Source organism: Ranitomeya variabilis, chromosome 1 (assembly GCF_051348905.1).
Source record: "Ranitomeya variabilis isolate aRanVar5 chromosome 1, aRanVar5.hap1, whole genome shotgun sequence".
NCBI lineage: Eukaryota > Metazoa > Chordata > Amphibia > Anura > Dendrobatidae > Ranitomeya > Ranitomeya variabilis.
In genome coordinates this window covers 743269713-743291118 of record NC_135232.1, presented here as the reverse complement: position 1 = coordinate 743291118, position 21406 = coordinate 743269713, and the positions used below count along the sequence as shown (strand labels likewise).

Sequence of the window (21406 nt, the reverse complement as noted above, 5' to 3'; positions counted from 1 at the left end):
TTTCCTGGGCGGAAAGACACTTCCTGTCTATCACAGCAGTCCATCTAAAGGGATCTGCCAATACACAAGCAGAAAGGATGTGCATCCGGGGGAATGGTGCCTAGATCAGGAAGTCTTCCTCTCCCTAGTATCTCGATGGGGGATCCCAGACGTAGATTTATTCACCAGCAGCCAGAATGCAAAACTAGAAACATATTTTCCCTAAACAGGGAAGACAGAGCGCGGAGCATGGATGCTTTCTCTCACCCCTGGGGGTTCAACCTCGCCTATGCCTTCCCTCCAATCCCGATTCTGTCAAAAATGCTACAGAAAATCTGATCCGAGCGGGTCACTACTATCCTGATCGCCCCCATGTGGCCGGGAAGGAGTTGGTACAGCGCACTGTTGGATATGGCCCAGGAGGGTCCACTACTACTGCCTCAGAAGAACGACCTTCTTCACCAGGGTCCCCTGTTACATCCAAATCTACACAGGATGAACCTTGCCGCATGGCTACTGAAGCCGAGATACTAAGAGCAAGAGGACTTTCCTATGAAGTAATTCGAACTCTTCAGAAAAGCAGGAAACCTGTAACTAACGCCATTTAAGGCAAAGTCTGGAAGAAATTTTCATCTTGGTGTTCTCCAAACACTCTAGACCCATTCCTCCAGAAGGGTCTCGATATAGGTCGTAGGCCTAGTACCCTAAAGGTTCAGGTTTCAGCTCTTAGTTCGTTCTTTGACCAGAACTTAACCAACCATCATTGGATAAAACGCTTCATGACCTCAGCCAGTAGAATTCGTCCCAGAGTTCATAGTCGCACTCCCCCTTGGGACCTAAATTTGGTACTTAATAGCTTAACGCAAGATCCATTTGAACCTCTATTGGGAACTTGTTTAAAGGTTCTTACCCTCAAAACCATCTTTTTAGTGGCGATTACCTCCGCTAGACGTATAGGAGAATTACAGGCCCTATCCATTCCGGAGCCTTACTTAACGGTAACAACAGATAGTATAGTCCTCCGTCTAGACCCTATTTTCTTGCTTAAAGTAACGTCAGATTTTCATAGAGGTCAGAACATAGTGCTGCCCTCATTCTGCCCAAATCCTTCCAACAGTAAGGAAGAGTCCTTCCACACCCTGGATGTCCAAAGGGTGGTTCTTTATTACCTTCAGCAGACCGAGAGTTGGAGGATTGATCAGAATTTATTTATCCAACACTCGGGAAGGAACAGGGGCAAGAAGGTGGCAAAAAATGCAATCGCCAATTGGATCAAGCAAGCCATATCTCTCGCATACTCATCTCAGAATCTATCTCCTCCATCATTAAAGGCCCACTCTACTCGTTCAGTGTCAACATCATGGGCAGAGAGAGGAGACGCATCTGCGGAGCAGATATGCAGAGCCGCCACCTGGTCTTCGGTTCATACGTTCACCAGGCACTACAGACTAGACTTAACATGGATTTAACATTCGGCAGAAGAGTTCTGTAGGCTGTTGTCCCTCCCTAAGAAATTAAATTGTTGGTACTACTCCTATGCTGCTTTCGTGGAAGGTGACTAGAGAAAATTAGAATTAGTCTTACCGGTAATTCGGTTTCTAGGAACCTTCCACGACAGCACTATTTTCCCTCCCTATTGATGATCCCTATTGAATTGTTCCTGCACTTGAGTGGTAATTATACATGCTACTGTGTCCAGAAAAAACAATGGTGGTTGCAGGAAGGGGAGGGTATTTAACCTCTTTGTGTCTCCTGTCCCCCATTAGGGCGGGGAGACATCCTCCTATGCTGCTGTCGTGGAAGGTTCCTAGAAACCGAATTACCGGTAAGACTAATTCTATTTTCTGAAGCTTCTCCTATCAGTCATTGAAAAGTTTGGTCCATGAGTCGGATCAAAATCAAACAAGTCTTGTTTTGGTGCAGACTATTTGGTTTGCAAATATAACCGACATGTGAAGGATCCCATGGAGAAAAATAGGATGGAGTGCTAATCATGGGAACCTGAAGTCTGAATGAGCCCTTACTGTATATTGGGGAGCAGATGTCGGAGCGGCAGAGATGCAGGATGACACTCTGAATATAACTTCCCTTTGCAAAAGGGAAAAATAATTTCCTGTGTTCATCGCATGAAGGAGAAATCTAGACTTGAGGGTCTGCCAGACAATAGGCCAGTTTTATACATCTTAGGTGAGGGCCCTTTTAAAGATATTTGCATTAGGGATGGGGACCCCATTGCCAAATTCGGCTGGATGTGTCCTCGGACAACACACATTCAGCTGAAGTGTAGATCAGCCCAGGGACCCGGAAGCTCCAATACCAGCTGAGCTGACGTAGGCGACAACATGTCTTTATAGGGTTCAGAATGGCCCCCTACATGGGGTTCTGTGATCCTCACTGGAGAGCTGGGTGAAATGATTGCCAGCAGCTATGGGGTAATCGTCGTAAATGTGACTTCTTCTGATCGGGATTTTCTTTTTTACTAAAAGTAGCTATGATTTGTTATGGGGTCAAGTGATCTTTTTGTCTCTAGAGATAACATGGCCTTGTCCTTTTGTATCAGCCCTTATTTAATGAACAGTGTCCTCTCCTTCCCACTCAGTGGCTGACTGCCCTGTGTAATCGTCCCTCCCCTCTCTATAGAGCTAATGGCTGTGGATAGACAGGAGCCGCATTCATTTACTCTTGCAGCAGATGAGAGGTTGGAAACTTGAACACAAACTGCCTTAAGCAAAAATTGTGCAAGACGAGTCATCAGGCAAAAGATTAAGGAAAAACAGAACAGGTAATGCAAGTATGTAAATGGAAGATGACCTATAATCTGCGTGCGATTCCAGTGACGTGGAGGAAGCGGCTGCTGGAAAGTGGAGATCGCCAGATTGTGGAAAGTCTACCGCGATATGACCTGAACAGACGTTACCCAGTATCCTCCTTGTACACTGGAGGGTCGGTCTTCTCTCTTGGTCAGTGAGTTCTTGATCCTTTCCAGTAGGCTTGGCTCCATTTATTTTTGTTTGCTGGAAGAAGATGGTGAATCCCCCACAAGCTCCATATATTAGGGGCTTGTCTGCCTATGTAGTGGGGTGGGGAGAGTCTTCTAGGTAATTGGAAAACAGGAGTCAAAAACTCCACATGAAGATCTCACCCCAACCCCAAGGCCACGTGCACATCACGTCTTTAAGTTGAATTTCACCCAAAAATCCACCTACAAAAGTAAAAGGAACATGGATGACGACTGTGAAATCCACACCTCTGTGCACACGACCGGTCATTAACAGCTTCAAGGTCCGGAAACCCTGGAGCCGTGAGATGTGACGCGTTCATACTTTATACTGTGAAGAATGAAGACGCCAGTGATAGTCACCGCAAGAACGACAACATTGCTGCCGGTAACGTCTCACAGAATGACCCTCTGCATTTTCCTGAAGTCGTTTCACCTGGGAAAACTCTGCGCCGGCGTCTAGCAGACACAACTCTAAGGCTAAATTCCCACGGTGTGTATCTGGTGCATTTTTTGGTGCTGCAGATTTCCTCCTGCACTAATGCCCCAATTAACTAAATTGCATTTTTTTGTTTGTTTTGTCTTTGTTTTTTTTCCTTCATTGCATTTTGTAGTTCATTGGTGTCTTTTTGGTCAGCCACATTTAAATGGAGCTACTTTTTGTTTGATAATTCTTGGTATTTAGCTTTGACAATGTTATGGAGTCATTTGTGGATTACGTGCGTTCCGGTATCTAATGAAATGCTGACGATGACGAGTGTAGCCAGGGGGTCATGTGAATTCCCCCCCCCCCCCCCGGGTCCTGTACACAGAATGTCTGGCTAAAAAAGCCTGTAAACGTGTCTTATGTTTAATGGTCTTGCTCTGCCCATGTGGGACGTAAAAGTACTGGAGACAGCGCATGGAGAATTTCCAAATTTGTAGTAGGCCTCATATGCCCACCGAGCACTAATGATAAAGTTGTGTGAGCTTTGGTTGCAGAGTCTTATTCATGGAGGGAGTTCTGTTCAATCTTGGCTTGGCTTGTCAGTTACATGTAGTGGACGGTCTGACTTGGCCCCCCAGATTAGCACTTTGTAAATTGCCTTTTTTTTTTTGGGGGGGGGGGGGGGGACTGTCTTCGTTACAAACACAATGATGTAGATCTGTAGCTCACTGAAAAATTCTAGAAAATCTATCAGACAAGCGGTATGAAGCATCTGTAGATGAAGTTGGATTCTCAACACAATGGTTGACACCAATGTTGTATCAGTGGTGGTCAATAGTAGCCTCACAACCAGGGACCCCCAGTCTCCACTGTGGGCTCCAAAAATGTAATCCTTCTGCAAATCCCCAGGACTGCCATGTTGCAGATGCATGGGTATTGCAATACCTAGTTGAGAACATGCAGTTCTCCTCCCCCCCCCCCCCCCCCCTTTATAATGGCCAGACCTCTATAGTATAGGAGCACTGGTCTATTGTCCGGCTGTTTGGCCCCAGGACATTCCTGCTATTTGTGGTTTTCCACACTGATCGTTTGTTTTGAGCATTTTCCCAGGACAAATCTCCATTAACATATAAATGTCAGCCTGTTTTCCAATGTTGAGCTCATGACTTGCAGAACCCGTTTGTTTACGCTCTGCTGGTCCCGGGCATAAATGTGGAGGAGATCCCTGGGACTTGCGTGTCGCTCACACCCCTGAAGAGACCAATGGTATCTCCTGGCTACATGTCAGATGACATATGGAATCTGCGCCACGTGCCTATTTCTGCTTCGGGTGTAGTTAAGGTCGCAGTGTAATGTCTGTGCCTGCACCTTCTCTGAATTCTAGATCTTGTAGGGTAAACTAACATTTCATGATGTGCCCAGAGTAGATCTCATGATAAAGATGGAACATACAGATGAGCAATGATGGGTTACCTTCACCGACAGGTGGAATAAAACAATTACTCGTATGTGCAGTGGGTAGTGGTAGGGATATTAGGGCCCTTTCTGACCCTGGTTAGGCCACATCCGGTGGTTATGTTGGGAGACAGGGTGCTCTATATGTACAGAGCATGTTGGAATGGTATGCTTGGCTTGCCATGCTGGGGGTTGTAGTTTTTCTATACATAATGTCAGTTTTGTAATCTTGCTACGTCTGATGTTTTTCACCCGCAGCACTGATATTGTCACACCGTCTAGCGCCCTCACGGTTAATGTCATTGATACCCCACGTAGTCTGGCAGTCACGACTTTTTTCCGTTTACAAGGTATCATGGTGTAAAAATAGCATCTCCGATTCAGCCGGATCAATTTCCACTCTCATGTTTTTCTCAACGCGTTTGATTCTGAATTAATATTAATGGGAAAATGTACTTGGGATAAAATGTAATCGGCAGTGTGAGGAATATTGGAGATATAATTCCATGTCAATAATTTGTGTCCTATTTGGGATGTTATTATAAACCCCCGTTAACAAGCAGCATGGTGTAACAACACCAAGCAGCAGGGGGCAATGGAGAGCCAAAGGGCTGAGTAACAGATCTCGAACCTTAACCAGCTCAGAACAGAACAAAAGGCGACTTGCCATGTGAAGACCATGCAGTCAAAACTGCTTGTCAGCTATGATTCTGCAGCGCCCCAGAGTCCTGGTCGTTGCAGTACTGTGGCTCCGCCGCTAAGGGGGGCTATGGTATGTCTGATGGCACTGAAGGAGTTCATCTGACCAGGTATCACAGACACCAATACATTTCACAGTCTGGCCTCCAGGGGGAGCTAAGGGTTCTATTTAGTAGGCCACTCCTCACAATCTGGTAAAACTGGGGGTTAGGCAGGAAGTTAGAAAGAAAGCTGACTGGGTTGGAACCAGGCAACACCTTGTGGCAGAGGGTGTTGTAGGGGAAGATTCAGAGAGGTCCCTGTCAGGGGTGGGATCCTGACAGAGGCCTAGCAACCAGAGAGAACGTTACGGGACCGCGCCTGCACGATATAGCGGCGGTACCCCAAGAAAGGACAAGAAGCGAGGTTTATTGTGCTGAGTGAGAAACGAGATCAACGCAACAAGGAGAATACCAGTAGGAGTCGTGCTGTAAGACGAGGCAACATCCTATTGAGGCGCATAACCGGTGGCAGGAACGCCGAGGAAGTATAGAGCTCCAAGCCAAACTTCAAACCTACGGCAGGACAGTCAGTTACAGGCGGGCTGTCTCACCCAGACCCAGGAAGACACAGGGGGGTAACAACAGGAGTGGGGCGACGCTGGAGTCCCGGAAGAGCTCCGAGCCTCCCCGTCATGCGGGTGTGTCCTAACCGTAAGATCAGGGGGACGTAGAGGGAGAACAGTTGTGAGGGAACGCGAGAAACAGACACAACAGTTGTGGGGTACTATCCCGTAAGCACAGCAGGGGAGGACCACAACACAAGCGCAGGAAGGTAGGCACAGATTTCCACCTGCAAAGGGAACTCTGGAGGTGCCATCGGACCGGCCTGACTTGCGCAGCCCGGTTAACCGTATTCCGGATTGAGGACTCAGAAGCCTTCAGTAAAGAGGTAAAGAGACTGCAACCTGGTGTCCTCGTTATTGACCGCGACCGGCACTACACCGCACCATAACATCAGCACCATACCATCACCTTTTCATTGTGCGCCCCTCAGCAGGGTCACGGACTGGGTCTAGCCACCGTGACAACCCCAGAGCAGAGACTCAGAGGCCCGGTACCGGGTACCCCTCGGCCCTGCGACAGTGGGGGCGCTACAACTCCATAAGAAGTAATGGAGATACGATATGTCCTAGGCCATGCATCATGTATATTTCTGAGATCTCTGGACCGGACAGAGTGCCTTCCAGGGTCTTGAATCCGTTCTAGCCTCACAGGGTGCAGAGATACAGTGGGGGAAATAAGTATTTGATCCCTTGCTGATTTTGTAAGTTTGCCCACTGACAAAGACATGAACAGTCTATAATTTCTCTAGTCACCTTCCACGACAGCATAGGAGATTGTCTCCACACTCTAATGGGGGACAGGAAGCACAGAGGTTAAAAGGCCCTCCCTCCATCCACTTGCCAGTGTCTTTCCTGTCCCCATGGGGCATGGAGAGGTTCTGGTATGCTGCGTGGCCGGCGACTGCAGTTACCTGGTATTTGTATAGCCGGGCAGTGGTGGTCGGAGGGAAGCAGAGTCCCGTTCTGCTCCCCTCATGTGGATTCTGGGACCCTCCCCGGCCCTCCTGCCCCCTGTGAGGGTAAAGCGGGCCGGGGACCCCCATGTCAGAGACCTCCCTGAGCTCTCCAGTCTTATTCGGTGAACTGGAAGTGATGTCATCAAAGGGCACGTGTTACTTACGGGTCTTGCGTTCCACCACTGGAACGCATGTACTTCCGGATTTCGGCCCCCTTCGGCCTCTGGACCTCCGAACGGTGTGGACAGCACGCGGAAGTCAGTGGAAGCCTGACCTGGACCCAGGGAGGGGGAATGATTGTGGCGCTGAGGGCAGGGTTTAATCTTATATAAACCTACCAGAAGACACCCTCAAGTAAGGCTTATTTCCTACACTACGGAGGGTGCTTTTGCCTCCGGCACTGCTTCTGCAGATCCCAGCTCTGTCCCAATAAGTACTGGAAATGGGGGGGGTCCTAATCCGGGTTCTGTGTTGTGTGTGTTCTTTTTTTTTTTTTTTTTTATTTGTATTAGTGGGTTCCCTTAGTGGTACTACTCTCCCCCTCTTCCATATGGAGACAAATCTAGCATCTAGCCACAAAAACTGGCAAGGAAAATTCTTAAGCATGCCCTCTGCTCTAAGAAACTTCCATCCCGATGGGGAAAAGAAGTTATGTCAGGAGTGTATGGACAGGGTGGTTAGGGCCGAATATCCCTCGCTCCTAGAAGTAATCTGTACCCTAGTGAAGCAGGAGGTCCAGTCCTCCTTAGCTACCTTTGCACCCCCTCCTACTCCTTCTCTGGGACTAGCTCTCCCTAAGAAAAGGAAGCTGCAGGTTGAGGACTCTGATTCAGATTCTGAGGGCTCTTACAGCTCGGCCTCGGGGAGATGGGAAGAATCTTCATCTCACAGCACAGAAGCTAGGAAATACTACTTCCCTACGGAGTACATGGAGGAATTAATAACTGAGGTCCGTAATACTATGGGCCTTGAGGAGGAACAGGTTCCCCAAACAGTACAAGATCAGATGTTTGGGGGCTTGAATGCAGAGGGGCAAATGGGGTGCCTGGTTCGTGAGAACATCGTAAACATGATCTCTCAAGAATGGAAGTGTCTGGAAAAACGTCTGATCATCCCTTCGGGAAGAATACTGCTCTCCACCTTCAAGGACTCCACGCAGCTAAAGGACCCTATGGATAGAAAAGTGGCGAGTCTCCTGAAAAAATCCTGGGACGCCTCCTCCTCTTTTCTCAAAACTAATATAGCCGCTACATGTGTGGCTAGATCCCTCTGTAGATAGATGGACCTATTGGAAAGTCACATATCAAGAGGGGAATTGTTCGATTCCCTTCAGTTCCTGAAAAATTCAGCTGGATTTCTAGCTGATGCCTCAACGGAATCAGTTCTTATAGCTGCCAGATCCATGGTCCAGTCAAACTCTACCAGGAAAACCTTGTGGCTTAAAATGTGGAGCGGAGATGTTATGTCAAAAATTAAGCTATGCTCCATCCCCTTTAAAGGAGAGTATGTCTTCGGGCCTGCTCTTGATGATATGTTAAAGGCGACAGACAAAAACAAAAACCCTTCCAGAGCAGAAACCTGCTAAGAAAGTTTTTTTTTTTTTTTTTTTTTTTTTTTTTTTTTTTTTCTCGTCCGTCTATGCCTCAGACCTCTCAAGCCAGAGGCAAGGGAAAGACGGGAAGATGGAGCTACACTAAGGGGAAAAGCAGAAACATCCTTGTTCCCCAGCAGCAGTATCAGGATAAATAATGACTTCAACGCCGTGGAAGGGAAGCTCTCAAGATTTTAGTTAATCAGTGGCTGGCGATTTCCAACCGCCAGTGGGTCCTCAATTTCATCAGAGAGGGCCTCCTCCTAGAGTTCGAGCCCCCCCCCAAGAGTCTGAGTCACCTCCCTACCGTCCAGTGGAGCTCAAGACCTCTTGATACCGGGTCTCCAGAAATTGCTCAGTTGAAATGTAATTTCCCCTGTGCCAGCAAAAGAGCGGGGAGAAGGTCATTACTCCCACATCTTCATTGTAAGGAAACCTTCAGGGGATGAACGGATCATCATAAACCAGAAGGGTCTCAATCGGCATGTGTGCTACAGAAGGTTCAAGATGGAGTCGGTGAAATCAGCAATTCCGCTGATAGGACCCCATTTTGTGATGGCCACCATCAACTTGAAAGATGCTTACTTTCATGTCCCTATTCACCCTCGGCACAGGAGGTATTTAAGGTTTGCCATTCTTCAAAACCAGCAGGTGAAGCATTACCAGTACAACGTGCTCCCTTTCGTCATCTCCTCAGCACCAAGGGTATTCTCAAAAATTGTCAGAGACCATAGCCTACATCCGGGGGCAGGGCATCTGTATCGTACTATACTTAGACGATCTACTAATCATAGCTCAGTCTTCCCAGGTACTCAGAATTCATGTAAAGAAGTCACTGGACATCATGCAGTCCCTAGGATGGATCCCGAACCTAGAAAAATCAAAACTCCAACCTTCCACAACAAGAAGGTTCTTAGATGATGATCCTCAGGAAGGATAGACATCTGCTTCCCAGAGTCTAGGGTCACTCCTAAGTCTGATATCCAAAATATCCGAGTTCAGGAAACAAGGTCTCCTACCCTCCGAGTGACAATGTCATTCCTGGGCTCCATGACTGCCTGTATTCAGTCCGTACCTTGGGCTCAGGCCCACTCCAGGGCCTTGCAGGCCCATATTCTAGGGAACTGGAGCGGACTCCCCTGCTCTCTAAACAGGAAGGTCCGCACACGGGGCAGGGTGAAATCATCTCTGGCTTGGTGGTTAAATCACAGAAATCTCCAAAAAGGTCTAGCCTGGTCAGTCTCCCTTAATTACGGCAACACCCGATGCCAGCAAGAGGGGGTGGGGAGATGTAGTACTACACACCCACTTTCAAGGGCTCTGGAGTCCAGAGACTAGCGCCAGGTCATCCAATTTCAGAGAGCTGAAGGCAGTAGAGGAAACCCTTCTTGCAGCAAGCAACAGGATCACAGGTCATCATGTCAAGATATAAAGATATATTTGGACAATATCACCACTGTAGCTCACCTCAAGCATCAGGGGAGCACAAAATTCGACAGTTTAAAAAAAAACAAAACATCAAGCCGAATATTTTACTGGGCTGAGAGACCTCTCCTCTCCCTGACAGCGGTTCATCTGAAGGGGTCCTCTAACCTTCAGGCAGACTACCTAAGTCAGCAAGACATACAACCAGGAGAATGGAGTTTGAATTAGTCTTCCGTATGCTGGTAGCAAGGTGGGGCCTACCACAAATCGATCTGTTTGCATCGAGTCAGAAAACACAACTCTAATTCTCCCTGAATCCCAGAGACTGATCAAAAGGGGTAGACTCATTTGTTCAACAGTGGAACTTTCATCAGGCTTAAGCATTCCCTCCAATCCCGATGTTAGCAAAAACTCTTCATAAAATTCGTGAGGATCTGGTCCTGACCATCCTGGTGGCTCCAATGTGGCCCAAAAGGAGCTGGTCCAACCTAGTGACTGACCTTCAGGTGGACGGCCCATTTCACTTACCTGCAGATACAGACCTTCTTTCTAAGGGTCCTCTGTATCATCCAGATCCCCAGAAGTTGAGGTTAGCTGCTTGGCTGCTGAAGCCCAGGTGCTGCATGCAAAAGGGCCTCTCGGAAAAAGTAATTACTACCTTGCAGATGTCTAGAAAGCCAGTCACCAATGCAATTTACAATAAAGTATGGAAAAGATTCTCCTCTTGGTGCATACCTAATACACCAGACCCTCTTCACCACAACATCTCACAAATCTTGGATTTCTTGCAGAAGGGACTAGAGCTGGGACTTGGGCCTAGTACCTTTAAAGGTTCAGTTCTCTGCTCAGGTCTCTGCTGAGTTCAGTGTTCAATCAGAATTTAGCCAACCACCGTTGGCTTAAAAGATTCATGGTGTCGGCCCTTAGACGATCCCCCTAGAAAACAGCATATTATTCCCTCATGGGATTTAAATATATTCCTCAGGGGACTTGCTCAGCCACCATTTGAACTCTTAGACCGCTGCACCTCTCAGTTGCTCTCCTGTAAAACAGCTTTTCTAGTGGCTATCACCACAGCAAGACGAATAGGGGAATTACAGGCTCTATCCAAAAGAGAACCCTATTTAACAATCCAAGATGATTGTTTAGTCCTTCGTCTCGACCGATCCTTTCTACCCAGAGTTGTCTGTCTGATTTTCAATATTCACAAAATATTGTTCTCCCCTCCGTTTCTCAGAATCCCAAAAATCAAAGAGGAAGATTTTAAACTACCTAGAACAGACTAATTAATGGAGAATCGATTCAAACCTATTTTTTCATTCATCAGGACGGAATAAGGGAAGGAATGTGGCGAACAGTACTATACCAAACTGGATTAAAAGGGCTATCTCCGAGTCATATCTAGCCCAAAACATGACACCCCCCCCAAGTGGTGTCAGGGCTCATTCTACAAGATCTACCTCAACCTCCTGGGCTGAGAGCTGGTGCATCTGCAGATTTGCAGAGCTGCCACATGGTCATCAATTTATACCTTTACTAAACATTATAGGTTGGACTTAATGTCCAATAGGGATCTAGCCTTTTGGCCGGAAAATTCTCCAGGCTATTATCGACCCCCCCCCCCCCCCTTCCCAAGTGCAGAATTAGGTGATGGTACTCCTATGCTGCCAGGAAGGTGAATAGAGAAAATAGAATTAGACTTACCGGTAATTCGGCTTCTAGGAAACTTCCACGACAGCACCATTTCCCTCCCTATGTTCCTTGGTTAAATTCCTGGGAGTTTAAAGGTAACCGGCGCTATGGTGTCCATTATAAATCACTGGTAAGTGGATGGCGGGAGGGCCTTTGAACCTCTTTGTGCTTCCTGTCCCCCATTAGGGTCTGGAGACAACCTCCTATGCTGTCGTGGAAGGTTCCTAGAAACTGAATTACCGGTAAGTCTAATTCTATTTTTAAGGGTAGGTTAATTTTAACATTGAGAGAATATCAAAAATAAAATCCAGAAAATCATATTGTATAAATTATATACATTTATTTGCATTTTGCAGTGAGAAATAAGTATTTGATTCCTCTGGCAAACAAGACTTAATACTTGGTGGCAAAACCCTTGTTGGCAAGCACAGCAGACTTTTTTGTAGTTGATGATGAGGTTTGCGCCCATGTCAGGAGGAATTTTGGTCTACTCCTCTTTGAAGATCATCTCTAAATCATTAAGATTTTGAGTCTGTCTCTTCGCAACTCAGAGCTTCAACTCCCTCCATAAATTTGGATTAAGGTTTGGAGACTGGCTAGGCCACTCCATGATCTTAATGTGCTTCTTTTTGAGCCACTCCTTTGTTGCCTTGGCTGCATGTTTTGGGTCACTGTCTTGCTGGAAGACCCAGCCACGACCCATCTTTAATGTCCTGGAAGGAGTTTGTCACTCAAGATTTTACAGCACATTGCTCCATCCATTCTCCCATTGATGTTGTGAAGTAGTCCTGTGCCTTTAGCAGAGAAACACCCCCAAAACATAATGTTTCCACCTCCTTGCTTGACAGTGAGGACTGTATTCTTTAGGTCCTAGGCAGCATTTCTCTTCCTCCAAACACAGCGAGTTGAGTTAATGCTTAAGAGTGGTCTCATCTGACCACAGCACCTTCTCCCAATCACTCACAGAATCATCCAGGTGTTCATTGGCAGACTTTAGACGCGACATCACATGTGCCTTCTTAAGCAGAGGGACCTTGAGGGCACTGCAGGATTTTAAACCTTTACGGCTTAATGTATTACCAATGGTTTTCTTGGTGACTGAGGTCACAGCTGCCTTGAGATTATTAACAAGTTTCCCCGTGTAGTTTTAGGCTGATCTCTCACCTTTCTCCTGATCAAGGATACCCCACGTGGTGAGAATTTGCATGGTGCCCCAGATCATTGTCGATTGACAGTCATTTTGTACTTCTTCCATTTTCTAACTATTGCACCAACAGTTGTCTCCTTCTCACCCAGCGTTTTACTTTTATGGTTTTGCAGCCCATTCCAGCTTTGTGCAGGTCTTGTCCCTGATATCCTTTGAATTGAAAGCTCTTCGGTCTTGCCCACGTTGTAGAGGTTATAGTCTGACTGATTGATTGAGTCTGCAGACAGGAGTGTGTGTATGTGTATGTGTGTGTGTGTGTGTATATATATATATATATATATATATATATATATATATATATATATATATTGACTATGCAAGGCAGCTGTCTTTAATGAAGGCAACGAGTTGATTAGGAGCGTCTAACTGGTCTGTAGGAGCCAGAACTCTTAATGATTGGTAGGGGATCAAATACTTATTTCTCACTGCAAAATGCAACTAAATGTATATAATTTATACAATGAGAATATCAATAATAAACAAGTCAATAAGAAAAAATATGAATGGCACTGAGAAAACCACTCTTTGTACTCGCTGTTAAAGGATGAATAAACTCTGAATCACGGACACCTTCCAGAAACCTTCACCTTGCTGGAGGTGCTTGCTGTGAAAACAGTGCATGAAAAGTCCAAAGAAGCAAGAAAAACGGCAGCGGCACTCCAAATGTTCGTGAAAAAACAACCTTAGTCCTTTATTGCATTATAAAAAAATCATGGACAAGGTATTGCAGGTAAACAAGTGCAGATTATGCAGGCAAATGAAACAGGACGACGGCCGTTTCGCGCAATAAGCGCTTCCACGGGTCCAGATGCAATAAAGGACTAAGGTTGTTTTTTCACCAACATCAACATTTGGAGTGTTGCTGCTGTTTTTCTTGCTTCTTTGGACATGTCAAAAATAAAATCCACAAAATCACTCTCAATGTTAAAATTAACCTACCCTTAAAACCATAGATTGTTCATGTCTTTTGACAGTGGGCAAACTTACAAAATCAGCAAGGGATCAAATGTTTCCCAGCCCCGCAGTGTCTTCTGATTTATTCACACTATGGGGCTGGGATTCCCAGGCAGGGCGGCCGCACAGGTGCCGTCAGCTAGACTGCATATGAGGACGGGCAGCGCTCACTGCGCCTGCCCAAGGCATGACAAAAGAGCGCAGGCGCCGGCTGATTTCAAAACAGCGCTGAGGAGGCGGCGCCCGGCGCCAAGAAGACATGAGTGACGGCTGTGTGGCCTCTGCAGCAGGGGGGAAAGGCCTGCCTCCAGGATTGAAGAAAAGGTATCTAGAACAAATTACAAAACTGATTATTTCTGCAGCTACAGCACCAATAACTAAAAGAGCCACCTTGTCAGAATGCAGCATTACTGCTGCACAAGGTGGCTCTTTTAGTTTCAAACGCCTGGGGGGGGGGTGACAGGTTCCCTTTAACTCCTACACTCTTGAAAGAATCATATAAAACCCACATCAGTTGGATGTTAGATTTGAGAGTATTTGATCCTCAGGTGGTTGTGCCAACACTTGCTTGATTAGTATAGTCCTATTGGTAGTGGTTGTGTGCTCAATGTCTCCAAGGGTCCTGTAAAGCTTCTTGACCTTCTCCAGTTTGGAGATTTCTTGGCTAAGGACAAACCATCATTGGTGAAGATGAACAAGCAATGTTCTGATAGGTCTTGGGTGGAGGGGTCCATGTTTGATTGGACAGGTTAATGATTGTTTAGGGTTTTATGCTTGGATAGGGTGTCTGATGGACCCTCCATACTATGTCTATAGGGTAGGTTCACTCTAAGGGTATGTGCACACGTCCGGATTTCTTGCAGAAATTTCCTGAAGAAAACCGGAAATTTTCTGCAAGAAATCCGCATTTTTTTTTTTTTGCGTTTTTTTTAGCATTCTGCAAGCGTAATTAGCTTGCAGAATGCTAAAGTTTTCCAAGCGATCTGTAGCATCGCTTGGAAAACTGACTGACAGGTTGGTCACACTTGTCAAACATAGCGTATGACAAGTGTGACCAACTTTTTACTATAGATGCTGCTTTTGCAGCATCTATAGTAAAAGATAGAATGTTTAAAAATAATAAAAAAAATGCTTATACTCACCTGCAGACAGCTGATCTCCTCAGCGGCGTCCGTTCCGTATAGATGGTGTGTGCGCGCAGGACCTTCCATGACGTCGCGGTCACGTGACCGGTCTCGACCAATCACAAGACGGCGACGTCATCGGCAGGTCCTTCACCGCACACCAGCTACAGGAACCGAAGCGACAGCGTGCAGTGGAGAGGCGGGAAGACATCGAAGGTGAGTATAGGACTATTTTTTATTTTAATTCTTTTTTTTTTTTTGACCAATTATATGGTGCCCAGTCCGTGGAGGAGAGTCTCCTCTCCTCCACCCTGGGTACCAACCGCACATAATCTGCTTACTTCCCGCATGGTGTGCATAGCCCCGTGCGGGAAGTAAGCAGATCAATGGACTCCTAGGTGTGCGGAATCCCCTGCAATTCCGCATTTTAATGAACATGTTGCTTTTTTTTCCGTGATGCGATTTTTTCACGGGAAAAAAAGGCTACATTTGCACAAAAAATGCGGAATACACTGAAAATAATGGGGGGCATATGTAAGCGTTTTTTTCGTGTTTTTATAGCGAAAAAACGCGAAAAAAACGCGGAAAATACTGAACGTGTGCACATGGCCTAAATGACTTACACTGGATTAGACTTTGATCTCTATCTTTCAGCTTCCTTCACATTGTCCTGTGCTGTGGAGTCAACACTGCCAAGTTTACTCATGTAAACCTATAATGCTTATTGCACATGTCTCATCCATCAGAAAGGGGTAAAAGGGGCTTATCTGTCCTCCAAGATCTCTTTCCACTCACAGTAAATGAAAGTTGGGAAGATCATGGATGACCAAGTCTGCAAATGACAAGGCCAGGGATTGAGGATTTGTAACATTGTAGACATTCCCCTCATGTTATACCCCTATAGGTATGTGCACACGTTGCAGATTTGCCTGCAGATTTTTCTGCACTAAATCCGTAGCTCTTGACAGAAGACGCAGATGCGTTTTTTGCGCGGTTTTGATGCGTTTTTTTGCGGTTTTTTTATGCGTTTTTGAAAGCTAAATAAAGATGTATTATTGAACAAAAAAAAAGATTTGTCATGTCTTGTCCAACCTCCTCTTTTTTACATTTGCCAACCCACACTCCATTACACACATAGATAGACAGATGGAATGAGATAGATAGATATGTGGATAGTTAGGCTACTTTCGCACATCAGGTTTTTGCCTTCAGGCATAATCTGGCGAATTTTGAAAAACGGATGTTTTTTTTTTTCTCATTAGAGTTGTATTGGCACCGGATTGCGCCTGATGGCCACACATTTCATCCGTTTTTTGCCAGATACGTCAAAAGAAACTTTCCGGCGGACGGAGAAGACATACAGAGGAAAGTTGTTTTTTTATTTGTTTGTTTTTTTTCTGTCCGGCAAAAAACGCACAGCGACGGATCCGGTGAAAAACATATGAAACTGAGATGTGAAATTATGAATCCGGCCTCCGAATCCGGTTTTTCATACATTTTTTTTTTTTTTTTTTTCCATTGAAATCATGTACATTTTCCCAGGGCCGGCGTTAGGGGCAGGCAGACTAGGCAGCTGCTAGGGCCCCCGCTGCCCTAGGGGCCCCCAGCCAGGGTTGGACATACTGCTGATGGCACTGCTCCAGGGCCCAGAGGTGGAGGGGGGCCCCTGCAGGCAGGCCCGTTATCGTGCAGGATCGGGCCCCTCTCTCTCCCTCCTGTAATCATGGAACACCGGGTGCTGGGGAGAGAGCGGGCGCGAAGTGCAGGAGATCAAAAAGGGGGCATGTCATGCAGGGAGAGACGCTGGCCAATGAACGCTTTCCTCACTAGACTGAGGAGAGTGCTCACCGGCTGCCATCTGTCCTGCTGCATGGCGCATCCCAATGGTGAGTGCTCAACTACAGTCAGGGGCCCCGCAGCACAGCACACAGGGACAGCAGTGGAGGAAGAGCAGGACTTACATTGTGTCTTCTGCTCCCTCCTCTGTTCTGTTCCCAGCAGCATCTCACTGTGAAGAGATGGGGAAGGAGCTCACTGCAAGGGACAGCACAGCCCCTCCAGGGGGGCTGATATCAGTCCTGTCTGCTGTGCCCCCTGCCCCACAGTGAGTTCTGCAGCCCTCTCCAGCTGAACTGACCTCCTCCAGGGCTCATCTGATCACTGTGAGCTGATATCACAGATTAGTATTTGTATGTGTATGTATGTGTGCATCTGTGATGTACAATAACAAATTGTATTGTGGTTCCATGTTAGCCAGAAAAATCGATGTGAATACATTGGGCAGAAAAGTATTTGCATTGTGTATCTATGTGTATGTTTCTACCTGTGTGTGTATCTGTGTATGTGTGTACGGTATATGTGTGTATGTATGGTATATTTGTATGGCTGTGTGTGTATGCATGTACAGTACATGTGTGTATCTGTGTATGTGCAATAAATTTGTATGTATATATGTATGTTTATGTGCATGTGCATACAGTATGTGTGTATGTACGGTACATATATGTGTATCTGTATGTTCGGTATATGTGTGTATCTGTGTGTATGCACGGTATATGTTTGTACGGTATGTGTATGTATGTACGATATACTGTATGTGTATTTGTGTGTATGTATGGTATATGTATGTAGAGTATGTGTATACAATGTGTATATAACTATGTGTATGTACGGTATGTGTATGTACAGTGTGTATCTATGTATGTACGGGATATGTGTGTATGCATGTAAGGTGTATGTGTATGTACGGTATGTGTGTATGTATGACGGAATATCTGTGTGTATGTATGGTATATGTATGTGTTTGCATATACTGTATTTATGTGTATCTGTATGTATGTACGGTATATGTGAGTATGTTTGTACAGTATATGTAGAGCAGTTACCAGACATATCGTGGTTATGTAATCTCTCCCTCTCTCCCTCCCGTAACGGAAATCCCGCGTCGCCAATTGGTCACAGCCGGCTGTGACCAATCAGCGACAAGCTTAGTCCGGCCGTGAATTGGCCCCTCCCTACTCCCCTCCAGTCAGCGCCAGTGTGTCGCCCCATCCCGGTCCAACTTTTTACTATTGATGTTGCCTATGTAGCATCAATAGTAAAAAGATATGTTAAAAAAAAAAAAAATTGTGCTATTCTCACCTTCCGAAGTCCATCAATGCGCGCGATGCTGCCGCCAGCTTCCGTTCCCAGTGATGCATTGCGAAATTACCCAGATGACTTAGCGGTCTCGCGTGTCCGCTAAGTCATCTGGGTAATTTTGCAATGCATCACTGGAAACAGAAGCTGGTGGCAGCATTGCACGCATCGGGACAGCTTCGGTGGATGCCGGAGGGTGAGTATCTATCCATTTTTTTTTTTTTTTATTTTTTTTTTTTTTTTTTAATTTTAACAGGTATATGGTGCCCACACTGCTATATACTGCGTGGGCTGTGTTATATTACGTGGGCTGTGCTATATACTACGTGGTTGTCTGTTACGTGGCTGTCTGTGTTGCGTGGGCTGTGCTATATACTATGTGGCTGTCCTATATACTATGTGGCTGTCTGTATTATATACTACGTGGCTGTGCTAAGCGCTACATACATACATACATATTCTAGAATACCCGATGCATTAGAATCAGGCCACCATCTAGTATCACATAACAACGAGGAGGCGCTTTGCACATTTGCTGTCATGTGCCAACTAAAGTGTCAGCCATGTCTGTAGTGTTCTATTCACTGACATAAGAGGACACTAGTTGCCACTTGGCTGCAAGTCTGACTGCACTGGAACCAGCAGAAATAAATGCGAACGTGTATATATATATACTTATTTAAAACACACACAGTGTATGTAATGTATGTATGTGTGTATGTATATATACACCGCTCCGTACACCTCGTACACACACAGCTCCGCTCCATACACCTCGTATACACACGGCTCCACTCCGTACACCTCATACACACACGGCTCCACTCCGTACACCTCATACACACGGTTCCACTCCGTACACCTCATACACAGCTCCACTCCGTACACCTCATACACACACCGCTCCGCTCCATACACCTCGTACACACGGCTCCGCTCCATACACATTGCACATGCTGCTCCACTCCGTATACCTTGTACACACATGGCTCTGCTCCGCACACCTCGTACACACGTGGCTCTGCTTTGTACACCTCGTACACACGTGGCTCCGCTCCGTACACGTCTTACACACACGACTCTGCTCCATACACCTTTCACACGCTGCTCCACTCCGTACACCTCTTACACACACGGCTATGCTACATCCACACTGTAAACACCTCCTGACCTCACACATACGCTTACCTTCCTCCAGCGCCATGACAACCAGCAGAGTCCTGTACATGGAGGTCCTCCCGATCATGTGACCCCCTGACTCCTCCCATCCTGTGACTTCATCACAGGTCCTGTGCGCACAGAGCAGCCAATATGCTGCTCTGCGGGTGCAGGGGCTCAGGGAGCTGACCAGGTGATATACACACCTCCCAACCAGTGTGGCAGAACTAATGTCCCGCCCGGGATCGCGGGGCTGACTGTCAAAATCGGGACAGTCCCGCTGGATCCGGGATGGTTGGGAGGTATGACTTACCCCAGCAGGCTGCAGGAATCATTAGACATATTGGTCTTGTAGTAAATCTTGCTTTCCTCCATCCAGGGTAATATTAGTAATATATCCCATCTGGTTCATGGGGACGAGGACAACATGGGTCTGTGTGATTTCAAATGCCAGGGCTGAATTTCAGCCCCAGTCTGTACCTGGATGGGGGTGATGGGCAAAATTTTTTTTTTTTTTTTTTTTGGTGGTGTTATATTATCCAGGAAGAAAAGTGGCACCAAGTGGTTCTTCAGGGCGGCTGTGTCTAGTTATAGGATCAACATGATCATTGGAGCTGGTCAATGTTGTAAGACCTTCTGGGCAACAATTATATCAATTTATTGCCGGAGGATCTGGGAGGTTTTCAGTTTAGACTGTTCTGCATGTGACTTGATTTTCTGTGTAGCGAGTGCTTTATTCTTAATCCGGCTTTACTCAACCTATCGGCAGAAGAGGAAGTTACAGGGTACAGGGATAAACCTTGTATGACCATGACCAGCAATTACATGAACAACTGATGAAGGTAAAGTATCCGTGCAGAGGGCAATCAGAGGTCAATAAGCAACAGGACCTTGCTATCTAAGGAATATAAATCGAGGAAGGGATTATCTGAGAATATGCACTTAATAAAACATCACCGCAAACCTGCACGTAGTAATATCGCTATCCTAGAGCCCTTTCAGCACCATAGGTATTGGAAAATCTCATCATGTGACCAATGGATGTAACGTTAGCACTGGGAATGTTTCATGCTTTTAGATTTTTATTATATTTATAATTTATTTTACTTTTTTAGGTGCTGCTGGTGTTTTAGTTGGACATCCATTTGACACAGTAAAGGTGGGTAACCTGTACGATTGTATGTGTCTGCATGCTTGGGTGTGACTGGCATAGGGAATCGGCATCTTTCCTAACTTTAGAGAAAATGTACTTATTAATTTTCTTTTAGACATGTAAGATATACTATGGTGGCATTTTTCTTGACATTTTAACCCTTGCACAATGCCTGAACTTGAGCATTGCACAGATGTCCAGCGCTGTAAACTATGAGGACGTTTTATTCTTGCAATGTTCGGGGCTGATCCTGTACTCTGCATAGGGTAGACTATCTCTAGGATGGTGCCGTTAGGGTACCGTCTCACAGTGGCACTTTGGTCGCTACGACTGCACGATCCGTGACGTTCCAGCGATATAGTTACGATCTCGCTGTGTGACAACTCTCCAGCGACCACACAACGACTAACCAACGATCACGGCCAGGTCGTATCGCTGGTCGTGATCGTTGGTCAATCGTTTAGTGTAACGGTACCCTTAGTGTTTCAAGGCAGCATGTAACCAGTGATGATAAAAAGTGGCCTTGCAGGTCAGCACCTAACTGGATATGGAGTACTTGAAAGTTTCACGCCCCTTTAAGGTCTGATTATAGTAATGCATTATCACATGGGGCTTCTAATTGAACCTCAGGAACCTGACAGATGATTGTAGACATTTGTTTGCCACAGGAATAAGCGGTGCCATTGTGGGATTGATGTATGTAATATTATGATAGATGGATATGTCAGTCCCACAATGGCACCATTTAACCCTGTGGGGTGAGGGAGGGGAAGAGAGAGATATGCAAAGCAGTCATTAAAGCAAAAGGTGGCTACTTTGAAGAACCTAGAATATAAGACATATTTT

At 46.1% G+C, this 21406-nt stretch overlaps 1 protein-coding gene across 2 annotated transcripts in view; it reads left to right on the top strand.

Annotated features, from left to right (window-relative positions):
• Positions 1–21406, top strand: part of SLC25A29 (solute carrier family 25 member 29) — a 44272-nt gene that overhangs the window by 14519 nt on the left and 8347 nt on the right. Inside the window, exons 1-2 of one of the 2 annotated variants that reach the window (XM_077269663.1) lie at positions 2858–3470; positions 20523–20566. Coding sequence is in view for 1 of the 2 variants with exons in the window: in XM_077269652.1 (XP_077125767.1) it covers positions 20523–20566 (44 nt within the window). In the remaining variant the exon portion in view is untranslated. Of the gene's footprint in view, positions 1–2857; positions 3471–20522; positions 20567–21406 lie in introns of those variants that run through there. The other variant, XM_077269652.1, reaches the window with a different exon arrangement.